We start from the raw sequence: 21,578 nt of genomic DNA, 5'->3' as shown, positions 1-21,578 counted from the left end.
AACAATCCGCAAAACTAGATTTTTGTTAGTGCTGCCAAGTAACAGTTACTTAGAATGAAAAAATATCTCATGGAAATATACATATCTCTGGGAACAGGCAGAAGTTAACGCACTCCATCATAGAAAAATGAAAATTGTTCTTCTTTATATTAGTCAGGTGTAGAGTATAGATAATGTTGTCGGCTGCCTTAGTAGATATACCTACATGCCGCTATTATATGTACACAACATATTTGTATAATCGATACCTCAAGTGGAATTTATACAGAGGTGTGGTCATCGAGTCCAGTTGCCACAATTATTACTTAGGCAGACTAAGTGCTTGCGGACGAACTTAACTTTAGGCGTAGTGATAATAAACAACTAGAAAATATTAATTGACCGAAATAATAATGTAAGAGCTACAGGTCAGAACACCTGTTCTATATCTACCTGTATAACCTTATAAAGCTTAAGCCTATTGATACAGTTTAGAAACAGCTCTATTTACGTAAACAATTCGTTAGCCTAAGATTCGTCATATTATGAACGGACGTATTTTTAGTAGCTGACTCCTGTGTTTCCGGCGACATGTGGCGGCCCCGCTCGCTTGCCACTCACCACTCGCCATCGGGAGCCAGCTGCGTATCATCCAGTTGTTATTCCAGCAGTTCTATCTCTTTCAACGAATTACATTAAACTGAAAAACATATTTGATGGATAATTTTAATACGCAAACCTTGTAGTCGCGCGATGTGTTTTCTTTGTTGAAAGCATTATTTGTTCTCCAATGAAAGCGTACTTTTTTCAAACAACCTACGAGTCGCCGGCTAGTGCATATATAACTCAATCGATCCTCAAAAACATTGACACGTCTAAGCAGGGCAGAAATAGCTTCTGCAATACGGCCCCGCCTTTGAATAACCTTTATTGACGTCTCTATTAGAAACTAAACGATGTAACTGCTGTTTTATCTAAACGGTACAGTAATATATAATTTATCTTTGTTTCTTCAGTAATTCGATATAAATTATTATTATGTCCTTAAGTCTAAGAATCTGTACCTTTAATCTTTACCCCTGCCTAAACACTTACATTACTACAGTAGACACGATTATAATACATTGGTATACAAAAGAATAACTAAAGTGTAGAATAAGAATAATTACTGTCGTGTGTAATAACGTCGTGACTACATTTTGGAAAGTAAACTGTCTTTTGGACTATTGGAGGCATCTTGAACTGAGAGTGAAACAATGACAATACTCCTTGCTTATGATGGAGATTTCTTGGGATCCCGGAACGCCATAATTCAGCGAGTAGCAATTAAATAAGTGTAGAGGCGGATGGCTCGTAAGCTGCGCCATTTTCATGAGCGGTGTCTCTCGCGCGGCGAATATTTATCGATACTTACTTGTTTTTAATATTCTTGCGGTACTTTTTATACTTATATACTAACGACTATTGACTTGTGACAAAACTCAGTTCAAAGATTACATGAAAAGCGTTTCGTTTCTAAGTAAATTAATGTTACATGTTTATAAAAGAGTCTATTGTATAAAAATATAAGGCGTAATGGAAATGGGTGCAGAGTAAGTATAACAGTTGTCAACAAAGGTTAAGAAATTTTTAAACCCTAATGATAAATTAGAAAATTGCAGCGTGCGTTACGTTATCGATATCGTCCGGCCGCCCTAACGTAGGGCGGCGGCGGAGGGCGGCAGAGAGCGGCGAGGGCGGCAGTGCGCGGCGAGCGCGGCGCGTTGTAGTCGTCGTTTGAGCGCCGCGCTTTTCTCAACACCACGTGCACCGCGTCCACTTTCCTTACCGAGTCAACATATTATTTGGTACCATGCAAATTCCCACCGATATAATCTGCAGTCGGTGAGTGAAGACGTCTTATTCCTATTCCTTAACGCGAGACCTAAAATAAGAAACGGTCGACCGTTCAAATCTTTATCAATAAAATAAAAAACGATACAAAAAAGTTCAATATGAAATCATCACAATTGCATATACATATAATGAGCCGAATCTAACCCCGTGCGACAGTTTTGAAAATGTTGAAATTACATTTTTAGCTAAGAAGTGTCTGTTGTATGCACGTTTGTTTGGGCTCAAGTGAGTCATTGAGTTCAATGCGATCGTAAGTCATTAAAAGTCTTGTTTCGCGCTGGGCATCTGCTTTTTACGAATCCTACCTCATCCGCCTATTACCTAATATAATACGAATTAGATATACTTATCTACTCAATAATTTTAGATTAGGTAATTACTGTATTTACACTTTATTGCATAAGAATTACAGAATGAAAAAAAATGTGTGCGTGTACTAGGTGTACACACGTAAGAAGTGAAACTTCTTTATGACCTTATTTTTCGAAAAATGATCTACTATATGCAACTTAACGAAATTGGTTAAATAAAGTTTAACAAAAGGCTTTTATTATCATAGACATGAATACAAATACCTACAATTATTTCATTTTACCTTATTACTACTAAGATTATTACAGAATTTCATTAATTGTAATAGAATTATTACTATCATTGTTATCGTTATTATATATTTTTGTTATTAATGGCTTCGAATCTCTTCCGATCAACCGTGGTAGGGACAAGAAAAAGATGGCGCGTAACCGAAAAACGTGACGATTTTCTACAAAATTTCTCCCATACGTCGATAAAAATTCATTCTAACGCCGATAAAGAAGTTTGACTTCAAAAAGCAACATGGCACGTAACCGAAAAACGTGACGATTTGCTACAAAATTTCTCCCATACGTCGATAAAAAACTTTCATTCCAACGCCGATAAAGAAGTTTGACTTCAAAAAGCAACATGGCGCGTAACCGAAAAATGTGACGCGTAACGAAAAATGTTACACTAAATTTTTTTCCAACCCCGACAAAGAAGTTTCACTTCAAAAAAAATGGTGCAACGGCCGGCCTCACGTATACTAAGCGATCTCTTCCAGGCAAGCTTAAGATATAATTATGAAACTTGATAAGTTGACTATTCTTCTAATGTCACGTATCAAATGGTTGGAGACTTTATGTTTGTGACGCAGATTCTTCGGCTGAAGGCGGAGACGGAGCGCTGTCGGACCAGATTTCACACACGCTGGAGGCGCTGCGCCGGCACTCGCGGCAGATCGCCGCGCGACGCGTGCGCCGCGTACAGGTTCACCGCTAGCATTTTTTTTAAAGAACCGGAACCGATCTAAATAATCGTTCTAATAAATAAAAAAATAGACGGCCATTCACGCTACATTTACTGTAAACATCCGAGTGACGATAGTACGCTTGGGCCGTTTCAGTTCTCGGACCGATCGCAGGATGGCGCGCGCGGCGACGGGGTCGGTGAGTGCGGGGAGCGGCGCGCGAGGCTTGGGCGGGCGCAGCGCAGTGAGTGAGTGACGCTTTGTCTGTGCAGAGAGCGGCTCCGAGATGTCGGCCGGTAGCGGCGAGCGGCGGCCCTCCACGTGCCGCGTGGAACTGGGCACCTTGCTGGCGCCCGGGCCTCGTCCTCTCGACACCAAGGTCAAGGTAGGGTGTGATTGCACTTCTCGCTGTTGCCTAGTCGGAATCTGACGAATTTAGAGCGGGCCTTGCACCTTCGCCGCCTTTCGCTGGCATTCAGAACTATATATCTGTAATATATTCATTGATCATATCGAATTCCTCAAGATTGCAAAAGACAATTTCCATCTTTTTATTCAGTCGTATGAGAGAGATTTGAATATGGTTACGTCATCGAAAGTGCATTTCTAGACGTATTCCGACGACCGCGGACGGTACGCACTCGTTCAGGTCACCCGTGAGCGCTGGACCCTCGTCGGCCGAGCTGCATGTTGTCGGAATGCGTCTATTTCTGTAATATAAATAATGAAAAATAACAACAGGCCGGTTCATTACCGCCTCGTGTTTATCAAATCTATCGGGCATTATAAATAGAGCTCAAACTGCCCTATTAAATGTCCATATGTAACTCGATTTTAACGAGTTTCGGGCGTGCGACAGAGGCACAGCATCCATGGCATGACGGAGGAGGACAACGTGGTGCGGCCGCACCAGGAGATGGCCGTGCTATCGTTGGAGGAGAAGAAGTACCTGCTCGGCGTGGAGCGCGGCGACGTGGCCGGGACGCGTCGAGTGCTGCAGCGCGCGCGCGACACCGGACACATCAACGTGGACTGCGTCGATCCGCTGGGCCGCAGTGCGCTGCTCATGGCCATCGACAATGAAAACCTAGAGATGGTCGAGCTGCTACTCGAGTTCGGTGTCGAGACGCGCGACGCGTTGCTGCACGCCATCTCGGAGGAGTTCGTCGAGGCTGTCGAGGCGCTGCTCGATCACGAGGAACGAACACGCAAGGAAGGCGAGCCACACGTGAGTTTTGTGTGTGTTGTTCATAATCGAGTGGCCTCGTGGTCCTAAATTAATGCTCTGAGGCACCTGTAGAACTTTTCATAAAATTCACGCTACATGAATTGGAAGAATTTCGTCACATACCTACAGTACAGGAATGTCGTAGTAGGACTAAATCTGCAGAAAATGAAATTTTGTAATTTGTTTATCATTTTTATTATAACAAATATTGAGTTTGAGCCATACATACACAAACATACATACATTTACAACCAAATTAACATTTGTAAACAAAAGTAAAGTTGCAGTAATAGTGACAATTTTTATTATTTTTGATGTTAAGCATCTATATAGCGGCGGCTCAGACGCCGACATTCAGTTATCATCGAGTAATTGTCACAGTAGCACCACTAGGTACATATTACACATATTTCGACATATTTCGACGTTTCACATCTGCCAGCCGTACAGAATTTTTATACTATTTTCGTTACCCACCACAGAGCTGGGAGGCTCTCCCGCCGGAGACGGCGACGTTCACGTCGGACATAACGCCACTGACGCTGGCGGCGCATCGCGACAGCTACGAGATCATCAAGCTGCTACTGGATCGAGGCGCGCGTCTGCCGGCGCCACACGACGTGCGCTGCGGCTGCGATGAGTGCGTGCGATCGCGGCGCGAAGACTCCCTGCGCCACTCGCGTTCGCGGATCAACGCTTATCGCGCGCTCGCTTCGCCGTCGCTCATCGCACTCTCGTCCAAGGATCCGATCCTCACCGCGTTCGAGCTGTCGTGGGAGCTGCGGCGGCTATCGGCGCTGGAGCACGAGTTCAAGACCGAGTACCAAGAACTACGCGGTCAGTGCCAGGAGTTCGCCACGGCGTTGCTGGACCACACGCGTACCTCACACGAGCTCCAAGTGCTGCTCAACCACGAGAAGGGTTGCCCGCAGCCGCCGCCACTGCTCGAGCCGGGTGCTCCGGAGCGAATGCGACTGTCGCGGCTCAAACTCGCCATCAAACTGCGCCAGAAAAAGGTGGGACCGACGGCTATGTGAACAAGCAATGTTGGCATACTGGCCTAGCCCAGTGGTATTATCGTGGGACTCTCATTTCGGAGGTCGTAGGTTCGAATTACGAATAGACCGACAAGGTTGTAGTGCCACTGGCGTTCACGCCACTAATCGACGCGCGTCTCGCTATTCATAGCTTGAAAGTGATCCCTTACCGAAGTCATATGTTGCAGTTCGTGGCGCACCCTAACGTGCAGCAGTTGTTGGCTTCCATCTGGTACGAATCGGTGCCGGGCTTCCGCCGCAAAAACATGGTGCTGCAGGCCGTCGAGATGGTGCGCATCGGTGCCATGTTCCCGCTGTACTCGCTGGCCTACCTGGCCGCACCGCACTCCACGGCAGGCCGCATGTTACGCAAGCCCTTCATCAAGTTCCTTTGCCACTCTGCTAGCTACTTCATGTTTCTCTGTCAGTACTTCCACCATCTTGACATCTTTTTTCGACCTCGTTAGGAACGGTAAGCAAAAGCTTACTTATCGCGGTGGTTGCAGTCTTGCTGATCTTGGCGTCGCAGCGCATAGAGACGACGGCGGGTATCTTCGGCGGCGGGCCGGCGGACGCGCCCGTGTCCCGACGCGGCTCGCCGCCCACTCTCGTCGAGTGGCTCATCCTGGCCTGGGTCAGCGGTGAGCTTTACTTTCAATTCTAAACTATGATAAAAAAAAGATTTTTAGGCTACGGAAAACTATAGAACCTTTGCTCTAATTAGATACATCAGTCAAGCGTTAAACCTAGACGTACAAGACCGACAGAAGAATGAACTAAATCAAGTTAAAGATCCACACAAAAAATCTCAATCTCTATAAGTACTTACGTCAAGATGTCAAGGATCTGCACGAAATAAACTTTTTTATTTTTTTTGAAGATGAACGCTTGCCAACGTACACTGATACATTGGTATGAAGAACCACAAAATACAATTTTTAATGTGACAAGCACTTGTAGGCAAACATGACATACACAAAGAGGTAATACAAATATTAAACAAAACAATTAAAATTACAAAAAATTAAACGAAAATCGATTTTAAAGTGTGAGGGGAGCAACTAAGAGGGAAATCAATCTGATTGTTATTATCTTAAATGCAAACTATACAACGTGTTTTATAGTAGGTACGTTATGGTATTTTTTTTCCTATAAGGATATTAAAGGATATCGGTGCCTATATGTATTATATTAAAGTAAAAGTACAAGGAAAATGTAAATAATTGAGAAACCCATTTTTCCATACAAACAATTTGCCGTAAAATCAGTCGGTAAATTTAACACCATTGTAAATTCATTCATACTAGACCACGGTCAAAACGGCAACGGGACGTAAATATTATCGCTATGGTGTGTGGCCTATGATGAATGTATCTTTGTAATAAATTCCTTAGGTTCACGTTTGATTAACACGTTCACTGCGTAACAGGCCGATATCAGCCTGCCGCGGTATTTCCGCTGGTGCGGACGAAGAAATCTATGTCCCTCTCGCTGGTGCGTAACGATTATCTCAGGTGTTTGTAAAAATTCGACAGGGACAAATATATATTTCATCTTGCGGTCAAAATTGTAGGTTTTCTCCATCAAAACATAACGGCAGGCTTTTATCGACCTACCACGCACTGACGCTGCTTTGCATCCGCTGAGTGCGGCAGTGGGCCTATTTCAGCCCGCCCACCCAACAGGCAGCTGGCGACCCGATACCGCACAGAGCGCGCGCCCGACCAGTTAGTGTTGTGCTATCTAACTGATCTAACATAGCGTTCGATATTATCAACGATGGCAAGCAATACAAGAAAAATACAAATTTTGGAAAATAGAGTAATTCGCCTTGCAGTTATTGACAGTGATAGTGACAGCAGGGAAGAAATATTTTCCACTAAGAAAAATAAAAGTATTTCTGTTTCCAAGACAGGCATACATAAGTAAATAAATAAATTTTTCAGTTCCTTTAGTAGTAAATGTAAATTTACGATTAATTTAACTTGACGATTCAAAAGTGTACTTGGTTACCCACTTGAATAAAGATATTTTGAGTTTGAGTTTGAGTTTAGTTTACGATAATTCTGTTTTATTTTCGATATTTCTCTGTCCCATCACTACTAAAAATATATTCTAGTGCAGTTCAGGTCGATATCGGCCTGCCGCTTTTCCTGCTTTATTTCTCATTTCCTGTTTGCCAGATCCCGGGGCGAATCAAACCTAAGGAAGTTGGGTTCAAGGTCATTCTAACAATATAAAAAAAAATGTATACATTATGTTTCCACAAAGTTATAGCAATTTAATCTATCCTAGTGCTGTTGGGTCTAGAAAGACCTGCCACGCACCGGCGGAAATATCATTGGGGGCGCATTTTGGCCCGCCGCCGCACCTGATGAAATATTATTATTTTACTTGCCGCAGTGAACGTGTTAAATTGGGTTAACTCACGTTATTATATTTAATGTACAAACGATACTAGCATCATATGATTTGGGATCTTATTCACTTTTACAGTTAACTTTTAGTGATGTCGCACAACAGCGTAACACAAAACGGCAACGTCTCTTGTAAAAATTGTCAATGGGAACAAACCATTGTATTATTACTACATACATCCATTTTATGTTGTAAAAAAATCTAATTTTGAAAATCGTTTAATATCCTTCACCTCTTGTGCGTTATCATGGCAACGGGATTACCTACCAAACTGATTGTAATTCAATTAATTTTTTACGATTCTCCAATGACAACATCTTAAAGTGCGCTATCCTGGTTTCGTATGTTGGCAACTTTTTTTCAAGATGACTGGAAAAAGTAGATGCTACAGTAACCTTTTTTGTAGTCTGTCTAGTCGTAACAAATGCGTCGCAATTATAAATAAACGTAAAAGGACAACAAGCAGAGAATGATGGAGTAGAGGAGTACGTGTAATTAAATTTCAACAGCTCTAACGGGACATGGCATTGGGTTATGGAGGAAGTGATGAAAGACTGATTATTCAATTTAATATATTATATACATTCTTATCCATATATCCTCAATGGCCTTGCTGATAAACGGAGTCGCGGATTGCCCGAGTGTCCACAGCGAGCACACTGAGTGGCTATTTTGAGAGTGAGGCGCTCAATAAAAGCTAATGGAAAAGAGGAGCTCGTGTTAGATATAATATCATTATAATAAGACCTAACTTAAGATTATGCTTGATATCGGTCCGACGTCCGCGCAGGACTGATCTGGAGCGAAGTGAAGCAACTTTGGGACATGGGGCTGCGCGAGTACGTGCACGACATGTGGAACGTGATCGACTTCGTCACCAACTCACTGTACGTGGCTACCGTCGCACTGCGCGTCGTCTCACATTTCCAGGTGAGCGGAAGCGAAACGAAACCGGCTCCGAGACCGGCGCAGACCGCTGATGTGCGTCTCTTTGCAGGTGCGGCGCGAGATGCACTTGGGCTTGCAGTGGAATCAGCCGCGCGAGAAGTGGGACGCCTGGGACCCCATGCTGCTCTCTGAGGGCCTGTTTTCCGCCGCCAACATCTTCAGCAGCCTCAAGCTGGTGTACATCTTCAGCGTCAATCCCCATCTCGGCCCGCTCCAAGTGTCGCTCAGCCGGATGGTGCTCGACATACTCAAGTTCTTTGTGCTCGACATTCTCGTAATATTCGCTTTCTCGTGCGGTTAGTGCTGTCATTAACTATAAACCGCCAGATCTGGGACGAATTTTTTGGATTTTTTGAATTGGGGCCTATAAGGAAATTCTTTCAGGCCTAAACCAACTGCTGTGGTATTACGCGGACATGGAGAAGAAGCGCTGTCCGTCGGCCGGCGCTCACGCCCCCACCAACTCGACTGCGCCTCAGGACCCCGACGCGTGCGTGGTTTGGAGAAGGTTCGCGAAGTAAGTGTGCGCGGGTACTGCGATACCGCAGCGTCTGCAGTTATCTCATAACGGAGCGTGCCGACAGCTTGTTCGAGACGATGCAGACGCTGTTCTGGGCGGCTTTCGGGCTCGTAGACCTGGACTCGTTCGAGCTGGACGGTATCAAGATCTTCACGCGCTTCTGGGGAATGCTCATGTTCGGCACCTACGCTGTTATCAACGTTATCGTGCTGCTCAACCTGCTCATCGCCATGATGAATCACTCGTACCAGCTTATTTCCGTACGTAATTCTCGATGTGTTTTCGTATTGTATTTCACCATGCTTACTGATAATAATATAACATAGTTTTTTTTAATCTCATTAATTACAATGTAGGGTGGTAATTCAAGATGTTCTGTCGAGCTACACCCAAGTGTAGTTTCAGATACTTACAAACATTTAGTGCATTCTACGCCTGATTTAAGTTGGGATATAGGTATAATTATTAAATAGGATTGGCAGTAAATGGAAATTTAGAAGGATTTTTTATTGACGTTCTTAAGTGCTACGACGTCTTGCTACCTAACACCCGCTTTCTATACTCAATCGCAATCCAATTTTTACTACTAGAGATTGATATTTCAATTAATTTCTCATAAGCTACTATTCAAAAATGAATAAATTTTTATTTAGTTTGGTCTATCAAAATGCTCCCAAACCTACATTTTACCTTTATATTTACGTGTTATATAAAAAAATATATATATATATTTCAAAAACAATGGGTACAGGAGCGTGCGGACGTGGAGTGGAAGTTCGCTCGCAGCAAATTGTGGATCAGTTATTTCGAGGAAGGAGGCACCGCGGCTCCGCCTTTCAACGTCCTTCCTTCGCCCAAGTCTGCGCTGTACGCTTGGCGCTGGCTGCAGCGCCGCCTGTGCGGCCACGCGCGGGCCAAGCGCGAGCACATGCGCACTATACGAGTACGTCATAATTATAATCAATCATCGTAGTCAATTATTACATTCTTTTATCACTACGTCATCACATCATTAAAATATATTATTAAATTAATATTGATAATGCTACCTTACAAATAATCATTTAAATTTTTTCAAAAGGAAGTATATATATATACTTCGATTTTTTAAAGTGCTAGTAGGAAGATCTTTACTGATCATACAAAAATGTTTTTCCCAAACAATTTCAGATAATTTTTTGGCATAACCAATTTCTCCCCATGTCTACCTCGGCTGTTGTCCATTCCCGTTGACTTAAAAATATTTGTTTTCGTGTACGAATAAGAAAATCTGAGAGATGTGAGATGAAGGTATATTAACGTTTGTCGTTTGAAGCTAGAATTATTCTAGCTAGTCTATTATTAATACAATAATGTCTTTTGGTTTGATAGATTTAAAAATTTCATCAATCCAACTTCTTAAAATCTGTGCACTCGTTACATGGGGCTTTATAAACGAGGTAATTATTGTATAGTAATTTTCCATGATTGACATCTTGATTTTATGTGACAGGCCAGCTTGCCGATCCCTATCAATTGTTTTGGGTTGATTTTCGGTGGTAATTATTGCTTCATTGATTGTTTTATTGATTTACAGTGTTTGGTGAAAATTTGTAGTACATATTATCGTCTGGGATAATAATTGTGTTTTTATATTTTTGCATTGCTTGGACTAAATAACTTCCTATAATTTTTATTCCCCACCCAATTAATTATTATCATATTTTATCCCGAGTTATAATGGATAATTTATTATACATATATTGTGATGTAAATTGTTCTATATTTAGCGGATAGATGGTGTAAATTAAATGCCCAGATACTTAATAAATTAATATAATTAAAAAAGGATGTGAATTGTACAATGATCGTAGGTCAAGTGACATGAGTAGACAGATTTGTATGAAGAATCTTCAAGCGCCTGATGCGGGGGACGGCAATGTCCCGCGATGGTGTTTTGGCGTAATATTTGCGCAGGCGTTAAGTCTGAACATAGATAATATTTCCATATGCAAAACGAACACTTTCCTTCACATTACTCACTATTTCTTATTAATACTTACTCCGCCCTTTTGTTCCTTTCAGAGGAAAGCCAAGCAGACGACCGAACGCGAGTTCAGATACCAGGTGAGGAGCTCTTCATAAAGTCTTCCTAAATATTCCAACCCGATTGGATGCACGACGCCGACCGTATATTAAAATTGTCTCGTCTGCAGGCGATCATGCGCAACTTGGTGCGGCGCTACGTGACGGTGCAGCAGCGGCGTGCCGAGTGCGGCGGCGTCACCGAAGACGACGTCAACGAGATCAAGCAGGACGTGAGCGCCTTCCGCTGCGAGCTCGTCGAAATCCTGCGCAACTCGGGCATGAACACGTCTACAGCCAACGCCGGTGCGCCAGGTGATCTTTCGCTTCTCTTCCTCTTTGCGCTCCTCGACACCTGTCGCCACAAAACTTTCCGACTTTCGCTATTTCTCGCCGAACGACCGCCGACGCGACCCGTCGCTGAACTTTCGTATATATCGTTCGCAGGAGGCGGAGGCGGTAAAAAGAACCGGCAGAAGGAGCGTCGGCTGATGAAAGGTTTCAACATAGCGGGGGGTTCGCTCGCTCCGGTGGACGAGTTCTTCGCGTCGCTGCACCACGATCACGGCGGGGCGCACGGCGGCGGTCATCACGGCTCGCTGTCGGCTCTGCTCGGCGGGCGCCTGCGGACGAGCCAGTCGAGTCTGTCCGACGGCCCGGGAGGGCCGGCCCCGCGCAAGCCACCGCACCACAAACGCCGCTGGGGGACCATCATCGAGGCGGCGCGGGCCGCGCGGGTTTCGCGTCTCATCGGTCGGTCACGCTCCGAGGACTCCGTCTGCGACCACGCCGGACCCTCACCGAGGTAACGCGTGGGCACTTAAACGTTATTTTTTTCACGATATACCTACTTGAAAAAATATTTGGTTTACTGAAAAAGTTTCAGCCATTTGCCATTTAAAAACAAATTATGCAACGCAAGGAACACATGTGTTGTTAATCGCGGTACCTTTAAACTTAATAAATCACTGGATTAGAACCAGTGGATATTTTCGTACAGAAACCAAGCTGTGTGAGAATTGAAACTTTACAAGTGATTTGAGTAGGTATATGCCATAAAATATCTTATTTTTGTGGTCCTGACCACATCGTATTTAGTTTTATTTTCCATTTCTTTTAAAGTAAATACGGTAAGGCATTATAGGTTGTTGCATTTAGTACCCACTAGTAAATAATAAAACTACGGAGGATCTGTGTACAGTAGGTATATTTTTTAGTAAAAACAACAAAATTCACATTTGCGCCGACTATATATTTCAGCGGCAGCGAGAGGTCCGACTCGGGCAGCGACTCGCAGCGGAGTCCCGAACGAGCGCCCCGCGGCAGGCCGTCGCGTCCGTTGAGCGCTCTGGCGGCGCTGAAGTGCAAACGCAAAAAGTTTGGCGACTCGCGGCGTCAGGCGGAGGGCGGGGCGGAAGCGCTCCAGCGCGCCAGCTCGGTGCCGGCGCGAGCGCCCCCCGCCCCTCGAGCCGCGCCTCCCGTTCCTCGTCAGCCGCAACCCGCCGCGCCCGACGAGGCCGCGACGAAGGGAGGCAGCCGGGAGCCGCTGCTCGCCAGCCTCGAGGACGACGCTCTCAAGGTGACGACGGCGATCCGCCGGCGGCGGCGTCGAGGCGTCGTTCCTCGTGACCGAAACGTCGATTCTTGCAGGAGAAATGCGGACAGTGCGGGTACGAGAGCGGCGGCGGCGAGTCGGCGAGGGCGAACGGAGCGAGCGAAGCGGAAGCGGGGACGGAGGCGTGCGGACGCTGCGCGGCGCTGGCTCGGCTCGCCGGCGTCACGCCGCTGCACGGCCACGCGCCGCATCACTCCGCCGGCTGGCTCTGATCCGCGCACGCGTGCCTAATGTCACTCTTGCGTGACTTTGAAAAACAATTTAAAGATCGTTTATTTTAACGTGCCGAGAGTAGGAATATCAACCGGCGAAGTAGACGCAGTCGATTTACACAATTTAGATAATGAGGTTTAAAATAATTAGAGTTGAAAAGTCTGTGTTCCGAAGTGTTTTCCGAAATATATTAATGTATCGAGATATACGAAATGAATTAATATTACGTGCGCACTAAAGAAATTTCGCTGACAACTCTTCTAAAGGAGCCGGTCGCATTCAGCCTCGTGCCTTTAAATGTCCCGAAGGAAGGAATTATTTCGACACGGCTAAACGTACACAATGCAACGAGAGCGCAACGAGGCGGGAGACGTTTAGTCGAACAAGTATTTAAGGCGCTTAGCGTTTAGCAATCGTTTAGCAAACGGCAAACGGCACTCGCATTTCATTTAGTAAAACTAGATAATTATATTGCAATGATTTGCTAAAACGCCTTAAGCGAAATTATGAGAAAAGCCAATTAAGCAAACATGTTAAAAATCCTAAACTAAAATGGAAGATAATAGACAGCATAACTAACAGGAATAACAAAAAAGAATCACCAATAGACCTACTCAAAACGGGAACTACACCACAAAACGCTCTTAATAAAGCCAATTCCTATTTTACTAGTATTGGTAAAGAACTAGCTGAAAAAATTATAGCTCAAAAGTTGCACAATACTGACAATCCTGAACGTACCCAAAATCCAGTAAATTCGATGGCCATGCTAGAAACCTCCGAAGAGGAAGTTGAAGCGATCCTAATGAATTTAAATTCAGACAGTGCCACAGGATGGGATGATATCCCTACAAAGCTTCTGAAATCGCTAAAAGCAATAGTAGTTCCTGTTATGACCCATATCACAAACTCCTGCATTGAAACAGGTGTATTCCCTGAAGTATTCAAGATATCAGTCATCCATCCAATTTACAAAGCAGGAAATAGAAACTGTGTCAGTAATTACCGCCCTATATCTGTATTGCCAGCTCTGTCTAAGATAGTAGAGAAAATTTTGAACAAAAGATTAATATTGTACCTTGAAAAAGAAAATATTCTGTCAAACAATCAATTTGGCTTTAGAACGGGCAGATCTACAGCAGATGCGGTACTGGAATTTACAGAATATGTTGCCACCCACATTGACAAGCAATATCGATGTGTCGGAGTGTTTTTGGACCTTGCAAAAGCATTTGACACAGTTTCTATCTCTATTTTGCTAAGCAAGATGGAACAAGTTGGTATCAGAGGGACGTCACTGAAAATATTTAAAGACTATCTAAAAAGTAGGAAACAAAGGGTAAAATTGGCAAATGACTACAGTGATGATGCTGTGTGTTGTGAGTATGGAGTGCCGCAGGGTAGCGTCTTGGGTCCAACACTTTTCTTATTGTATATCAACAACTTGTGTGATTTAGATATAAAAAGCGGAAGATTATTCACCTTTGCGGATGATACATCTATTGTTTTTCACGGTAGAACTTGGGATGAAGCAAAGTTAAATACCGAGACTGGCTTAAATAAAATAGCAAAATGGCTTAACCATAACCTATTAACTCTTAATACTACTAAAACGAAATTCATACTTTTTGGAAATACAGTACGATCTCTACCAATTGGAAATGATTTCGGGATTCAACTACACACCTGCCAATACAATGTACAAAATGAATGTAACTGCACCTTTCTGGATCGAACCAGAATAGTTAAATACCTGGGAGTGCTCCTAGACGAAAGATTAACATGGGTCCCACACATTAACTTGTTGGCGGGGAGAATAAGGAGACTCATATGTATTTTTAGGAAGCTGAGGCACGTAGCGGATCACAAACTAATAAAAAATGTATACACAGCACTGGCTGAGTCTATCTTGAGTTATTGTATCTCTTCTTGGGGTGGTGCCCGAAAGACCCATCTGATAGAACTAGAAAGAGCACAACGTACCTTACTTAAAGTCATTAAATTTAAACCATTCAGGTACCCTACGGTTGATCTTTATTCAGAATGCGACGTCCTAACAGTCAGACAACTATATATTAAAAATATAATAATCTATCAACATAAAAAATTAATATATGATGATGCCATCGCAAATAGACGAACACATAGAGTCTGTCCCACCACTCAAGCAAAAACAAGCTACTTACAAAATTTCAATGTTATACAGGCCCCATGTTGTACAATAGACTGAATAAAATTCTTAATATTTATCCCCTTAATATCTATGAATGTAAAATAAAACTGGTTGAATGGCTAAAAACTCAGAAATATAATGAAATAGAAAACTTGTTTGCTAATGTAAAATAATAAAATTTTCCCTTTAAAATATCTAACTTCAGTCCTAAGAGTGTGCTGAAATGTAAATTAAATAAAAAATCTTAGTACTACATTTTAGATTCCGTAATTATATAAATTATAACAACAATAAATTCATATCTCAAATTCAAGTTTCTCATCCACAAGATTTAAATAAAAATGTATATATTTGTCGAAGTTCACATTTACTATAGTCTAACCTATTGCAACAACTTTTTTTAGATTCATTACATCATACCCTCATTTAGTTTTATAAACAATAAAAATATAACCCGCATAAATATTTGATGACAAACAATCTAACTAAATTGTTAAAGACTCTGGAAGGAACTAGCGTTTAAGATACAGGCTAGGCCTAGTTTAATCGCTAGTGCACATAGAATTATTTTATGTTCGAGGTTGACCAAAATAAATAGTGAAAAACAACGTTTCGTTGCATGTTCGTTGCATATTGTATGTTTATAACCTTTAGAATGTAAGTACCAAATGTTTTTTCGTCAAATAAAGTGATTTTTATTTTTTTTATTTTTTTTTATTTTTATATTAAAGACCCGCAACTGACCGACCGGAGTCGACTTATATTTTGTAAGACGTTGTTTATAGTTCCTTATACATTGTATTTGTAATAAAGCGAGCACGAGTCGAATCGGCCTTTCGTTTTCCTCCCGCACCCCGTTCCCCGCGTCTCCCGAGCGCCTTCAGAGGGCGTCCAGATCGAGGCGGCGGTAGTCGCGGGCGGCCGGCGGGCGCACGGCCAGCGCCAGGCGGCCGTCGGCCTCGAGCAGCAGCACGGCGGAGCCTCTGGCGAGAGCGCCGCGCTCCGCCGCCAGCGCGATCATGTTGACGACGCGGCGCTCCACCTCGTGCGTGATGGAGCGCGCGCCGTAGTGCACGTCGTAGCCGTCGGCCAGCGCGCCCAGCGCGCCGCCCTCCCAGCGCAGCTCGAGCCCGTGGCGCACGCGCGCCTTGTCGGCCCACCGCGCCAGCTCGCGCTGCACCAGCGTGAGCAGCTCCTGGCGCGAGAAAGGCAGGAAGTACACGATCTCGTTGATGCGGCCGAGGAACTCGTCGCGCCCGAAGTGCTTCTTCAGGATGGGACGCACCACCTCGTCCTTGAACTGCCGCGACACCTCCGGGGAGCGCTCGGAGCCCTCTTCGGCCCGCACGGCTGCGGGAAAATGTGCCAATAAATGCTTGTCTGTGGGAAATGTGTTTGTGTTATTTCGCCTCTCTTTGTCGCGGACGGTAAAACTGCAACCTACGGGTGGTGGGCTCGCCCTGCGCGGCGCGGGCCCTCGTCCTCTGCGCCAGGAGCGCCTCCTGCTCGCGGCGCAGCTGCAGGCCGTACTGGGCGATCTCGTCCGCGGCCAGGTTCGACGTCATGACGAAGATGGCGTTCTTGCACTCGATCAGCTTGCCCTTGCCGTCCGTGAGGCGACCTTCGTCGAAGAGCTGCAGCAGCACGGTGAGCACGTCGGGGTGGGCCTTGTCGACCTCGTCGAAGAGAACGACGGCGTCGGCGCGCCGGGCGAGCGCCCTCGTCAGCTGCCCGCCCTCCTCGTGGCCCACGTAGCCGGGCGGCGCGCCGATGAGCTTGGCCACCTCGTGCTTCTCTTGGTACTCCGACATGTCCAGTCGAATGAACGCCGCGGGGTCGTCCCTGTGCATGTACCTCGCCAGCTGCTTGGCCAGCTCGGTCTTTCCGATGCCGGAGCTGCCGAGGAAGAGGAACACGAGCGGGTGGTCCTCGTCCGCCCAGCCGTTCTCCTTCCGCCGGACCGCGGCGGCGACCGTCTCGATGGCCGCCTGCTGACCGACGATGAACTGCTTGAGGCGCTGCTCGAGCGGAAACCGGCGCCGCTCCTCGGCCGCGGCGGCGGCGGCGGCCTCCTCCCAGCGGCGCGCGTGCTCGACGATGACGTCGCGCGTGGGCGAAGGCTCTCGCGCGTAGTGCAGGGCCCGACGGCCGGCGTGATCGCGCGCCGTGGGGTCTGCTCCGGCCTCCAGCAGGGCCTCCGCCGACGCGGTGGAGTCCGACAGCGCGGCGTAGTGCAGGGCCGTCCACCCCAGAAAGGAAGCCCTCGCATTCATCGACCCGCAGAATTCGTCTTCTCTCCTCTGTAAGACCTCCAGAGGATGCAGGCCCGTCGAGGCGGCGGTGGCTGACGCCCCGGCGTATTGTTCGCGCGAGTCGGGTCTGGCGCCCAGTTTCAGCAGCTCTTTGACGGCGGCGGGGTGGTCGTTGGCGGCGGCCACCATGAGCGCCGTCCAACCCAGTGAGTGCCGCCGATCCGCCGGACCTTCGTCGCCTGCTCCGGCATTATATCCGCTGTCTTTTGCGGCCGCAACCTGCCTGTGAAGGTTATGGAAGGTTTGACTGTCGTGTGGCTTCTGTGATTTCAAATGTAAATAATGTGCCAGGACTGAGCAGAGAGATGCCCATTAAGAATAAAGCCGGGAGATAGGAAGCCAAGTATAATTTAGAATATGATTTTTTCATAATAATGAAACTGCCTTATCGTCTGTATTAAAAGGAGCCTAGAGATTCTTATTTTCAAACAAATAATATATCCTTAATGATGCCAGGAAGTACATTATAGCTAGTTTAAGTTTTCTTAGTTCAACAAGGCGATTGCCTATTTCGTCAGAGTTTAATAGGGAGCTGATTACTAGGTAGGTTAGGTACTTAATATTAAATGTACATTAGGCGTTTAAATTTAATATCAATTAAATCTATACCGATCTAACTTTGTAGTAAATGTTAATGCATTACAAGAAACATGTCCAATAAAACTAATAAGTTATTGTTAAATTTGACAGAAAAACGAAACAAAGTTAAAAGTGATCTTTAAAAAATTAAAGGTGCGAATGTCGAAGAATTGAATAAAAGAATAAAAGTTAAATACATAATCTGAGAAGGACATATTAGGCTACTTTTGAATGCGAAAAAAGGGCTACAAATTGATTACAATTCACACAATTGTTTACATGATTATTTGTTTTACTTAATTTGTCCTTCGTGTAATGAAATAAAATAGATAAGGTTATTAAATACATTGTCCTTTAATAGTTGTTTAAAAATAAAATTCATAGTTTTGTAGTTATAAGTTTTTTGTTAATTTGTTTTGATAAAAATAACTTTCATATAAAACGTTGAGTTTTTATTTCGTGTACGTTAGGTACAATTTACGTCGTTTTTATTGTAATAAATATGCCTGGAAAACAGGAATCTAATATAGCGCGTCGGATTCGACCTGCTAAAACATTAGCTTTTATACGCTGAGCGAGCTCAAATACCCGAATCTCAAAGAAAGAAAGCATTTGCACGTATACGTTTCAAGGTTTTACGATGAAAGGACTGATCTATTAGAATTGGCTCTTTACTGCCGACAAATGATAAGCTAAAATGTTGGAGATTTACTTTATGGAAGACAACTGCAACTTTTATATGGCAGGCGCGCTTTTTTGTACAAACTAGTTATAATCAGTTACCAAAATATACAGGTAAATCGCGTTTTAAACACTAAACCTAAACACCAGCAACAAATCAGGAATGTTTCTACTAGGCAAGTACCACTCACTGTATTCGCAGCTGACTTCTGTCGACAGGAAGATACTTTATAGCAAGAGAGATTGATGATTTTAAATTAAATCCAATAATGGCGATGAAGTGTTGATTTTTGAATCACATAAATAACAAAAATATCTTAACATCACAAAACCGACAGAAGTTGCATGACAGAAAAAGGGACTGTGTGATAAGAAAGGGAAAATGTGGGATGAGAGTATGAAAACGAGGACCCAATGAAGTGGCCTTCATACAAATATATAGCAAAACTGAAGGGCAGGAAAGACATAAGTTTGTGGTCTGATAATTGTTGCGGCCAAAATAGCAACCGTTCGTACATGTACGCCAGTAACTCAGCATGCACTCATGTCATAGATTCCTCGTAAATACATACGCAGCAAGAAGACGACAGTGAAAATCCTAATCAAACAGACAAATTATATATGACACTTCAAAAATGGAACACTTACGTGAGATGGTTCAAAGTGGAGGTTCTTATGAAATGATTGAAGTATTGTTAGATCATATTTAAGATTTTAGAAATGTGCAACATTTGTTGTCATGGGTCTAAAATTAAAACAATGAGAAGTTATAATAGAATAGAGGCACAAAGCTGAGCGGGAATTTAATTTCTTCAAAGCACCACACGTTTAAAAACAATTAAAGCATACAATAATTTGAAATTTTGACAATCTAGTGTTATTCTCTTAAGAGTTATTGCATTGTTTAGCCACTTAACAAAAGCTTAAACTGATTAAGTGTTAAACATTTAACAAAATTTTTGTTAAACAAATACTAATAAGATGTGCTTCAATCATAAAGACTAACATATTCTAAATTGCTAAATGTTTTAGATAAATTAAAGTGAAGATGAATAGTGACTGAAAGACTGACATTGCATACTTTGGTAAAATCTCTGCTTTGTAGTGCCATTTCTATTACTGTCTTATTGCAGTAATGATTGTTAACTTATTTAAACTGTTTTAAAAATACCTTTATATCCATCAGGTACATTAATAAATTATGTACAACTATAATTCATTTCATAAGAACTTTTCACTCACTTTTGAAGTTCAGGAATATTTCCAACTTGGGCTGCTTTAAAAAACTTTTTTTCTGAAACAGTGCATGACATCAATAAAAACTTAATACAAGTAAAGGATTGGGTATAGAAATGATAATATCTTGAAAATAATTGTTTTCATTACCATTATACATGTGCGATCCAGCCAGTAAGGCTAAGCCAATGGAAGTAGCAGCATATACATATTTCCTATGTTTTTTAGATCTCTCATGTTCGCTGTTGTGTAAAACGCTAGCAGTTATACATCGCCGCAAAGGCACTATCATTAATTTAAGAGGCCCTGGTGCTAATCGCGTCAGTTTTGCAGCTGAACATACTGTTATATGAGCCATTTTTATAAGGTATTTTTTTTTAATCTAATATAAATTAAATTCTTTGAAGTGCCGTACGAAACCTGAAAATTTTCATGCGAATGTGAACTTTAAACAGCATTATAATTTTACATTTTTGTTATTTTCTCTACATTATTAACAATTCACAAAGATATTGATATGAACGACATGATTAATTAAATTATTACTAGTAATTTGTACATATTGACTATTGCTATTATTTGCTATTCTTTCTTCTTTGAACTTCTTTGCACGTATTTTCTAATCACAGATTACTTTTTTTTTTGGAGTTTATGGCCTGGTATCTAGACCTTTAGGCCAAAAATCACAGATTACTTAATAGGTTAATAGCTTAGACTAAAATATAACATAGACACATTACTAAATATCAAACAAAGTTATAGATCTCTCTCTTACATTGGTCCTTTATTTCCTATTCAGTTCAACTCTTCAGTTTTTTAAATATTGTGTTACATAAATGAATAAATGATTAACTATATTACCTATTCGATTTGATTTGCTTTTGTATAAAATTTGCAATATTTTCTAAATATACCAAACTGATGACTGTTTCTAAATAATGAAAAATTCCAGTCCATGTTCCATAATAGAAAATATGAAATAATTAGTATAGTTCTACCTCATGGTAAATCGGGAAATATTTTTTTTGTGGGCAATACTGGGGAAATTGGTTTAAATATCTTGATACTGTTTAATTTTTATTCGTTTCTTTAGTATTAATGAACATTAAGTATATTAGTTATTTGTATGAAAAATGTCGTTATACATCGGGTTCTTAAGATAGGAGCGAGCCAAGGCTGTATATTTTGCTCTATCAGGCTTTATTTGATTTAGATTGAGTAAATTGTATGCGCATGGTTAATATTATAGAGTAAAACCCAAATCCTCTTTTATTTAAAGCACCCCGATGACACAGGAACCGTACAGTCATGAAAAATAAATCAACACAGGAGCTCCCCAGTACTAGCTCCTTTTGCTTGGCCGTAGTCAACGAAGAGTGATTCGAATCATCGACGACCAGTCACTTTCCGAG

At 43.0% G+C, this 21,578-nt stretch overlaps 2 protein-coding genes across 6 annotated transcripts; one reads left to right on the top strand and one right to left on the bottom strand.

Moving 5' to 3' along the window:
• Positions 1–1,703: 1,703 nt before the first annotated feature.
• LOC125057690 (transient receptor potential-gamma protein-like) lies at positions 1,704–13,213 on the top strand. 3 transcript variants are annotated; one of them, XM_047661493.1, is made up of 17 exons: positions 1,705–1,863; positions 3,050–3,341; positions 3,415–3,527; positions 4,002–4,370; positions 4,853–5,386; positions 5,596–5,830; positions 5,914–6,048; positions 8,616–8,755; positions 8,823–9,069; positions 9,158–9,290; positions 9,358–9,553; positions 10,045–10,236; positions 11,358–11,399; positions 11,489–11,672; positions 11,805–12,162; positions 12,618–12,936; positions 13,008–13,213. In XM_047661493.1, exons 3-17 carry the CDS (start codon positions 3,429–3,431, stop codon positions 13,182–13,184), a joined length of 3,360 nt encoding a protein of 1,119 aa, XP_047517449.1. In that variant the 5' UTR covers positions 1,705–1,863; positions 3,050–3,341; positions 3,415–3,428; the 3' UTR covers positions 13,185–13,213. The 3 variants fall into 3 exon arrangements, with proteins under 3 accessions (XP_047517450.1, XP_047517449.1, XP_047517451.1); XM_047661495.1 differs by lacking the exon at positions 1,705–1,863 and having other exon boundaries at positions 3,055–3,162; positions 3,299–3,341; XM_047661494.1 differs by having other exon boundaries at positions 1,704–1,863; positions 3,050–3,527; positions 11,489–11,663.
• A 2,870-nt stretch (positions 13,214–16,083) lies between these two features.
• Positions 16,084–21,030, bottom strand: LOC125057691 (caseinolytic peptidase B protein homolog). Of its 3 annotated transcripts, none has more exons than XM_047661498.1 (5): positions 20,942–21,030; positions 20,317–20,586; positions 20,173–20,224; positions 16,803–17,893; positions 16,084–16,708 (listed from the first exon to the last, which is right to left on the bottom strand). In XM_047661498.1, exons 2-5 carry the CDS (start codon positions 20,522–20,524, stop codon positions 16,239–16,241), a joined length of 1,821 nt encoding a protein of 606 aa, XP_047517454.1. In that variant the 5' UTR covers positions 20,525–20,586; positions 20,942–21,030; the 3' UTR covers positions 16,084–16,238. The 3 variants fall into 3 exon arrangements, with proteins under 3 accessions (XP_047517454.1, XP_047517452.1, XP_047517453.1); XM_047661496.1 differs by lacking the exon at positions 20,942–21,030 and adding an exon at positions 20,713–20,866; XM_047661497.1 differs by lacking the exon at positions 20,942–21,030 and adding an exon at positions 20,726–20,866.
• Positions 21,031–21,578: the final 548 nt, after the last annotated feature.

Source organism: Pieris napi, chromosome 17 (assembly GCF_905475465.1).
Source record: "Pieris napi chromosome 17, ilPieNapi1.2, whole genome shotgun sequence".
Lineage (NCBI taxonomy): Eukaryota > Metazoa > Arthropoda > Insecta > Lepidoptera > Pieridae > Pieris > Pieris napi.
The sequence above is the reverse complement of the archived record's forward strand: the minus strand, read 5'-3'. Positions and strand labels throughout refer to the sequence as shown.

Bases quoted from the DNA above. Each gene is read 5' to 3' on its own strand.
- LOC125057690 (XM_047661493.1), top strand. From the start codon at position 3,429: ATGTCGGCCGGTAGCGGCGAGCGGCGGCCCTCCACGTGCCGCGTGGAA. The intron at 5,387-5,595 runs GTGGGACCGACG...CATATGTTGCAG, and splicing joins TCAAACTGCGCCAGAAAAAG to TTCGTGGCGCACCCTAACGT. The intron at 5,831-5,913 runs GTCAGTACTTCC...CGGTGGTTGCAG, and splicing joins TAGCTACTTCATGTTTCTCT to TCTTGCTGATCTTGGCGTCG.
- LOC125057691 (XM_047661498.1), bottom strand. From the start codon at position 20,524: ATGGCTCATATAACAGTATGTTCAGCTGCAAAACTGACGCGATTAGCA. The intron at 20,225-20,316 runs GTAATGAAAACA...GCACTGTTTCAG, and splicing joins TGGATCGCACATGTATAATG to AAAAAAAGTTTTTTAAAGCA. The intron at 17,894-20,172 runs GTGAGTGAAAAG...TAACCTTCACAG, and splicing joins AATATTCCTGAACTTCAAAA to GCAGGTTGCGGCCGCAAAAG.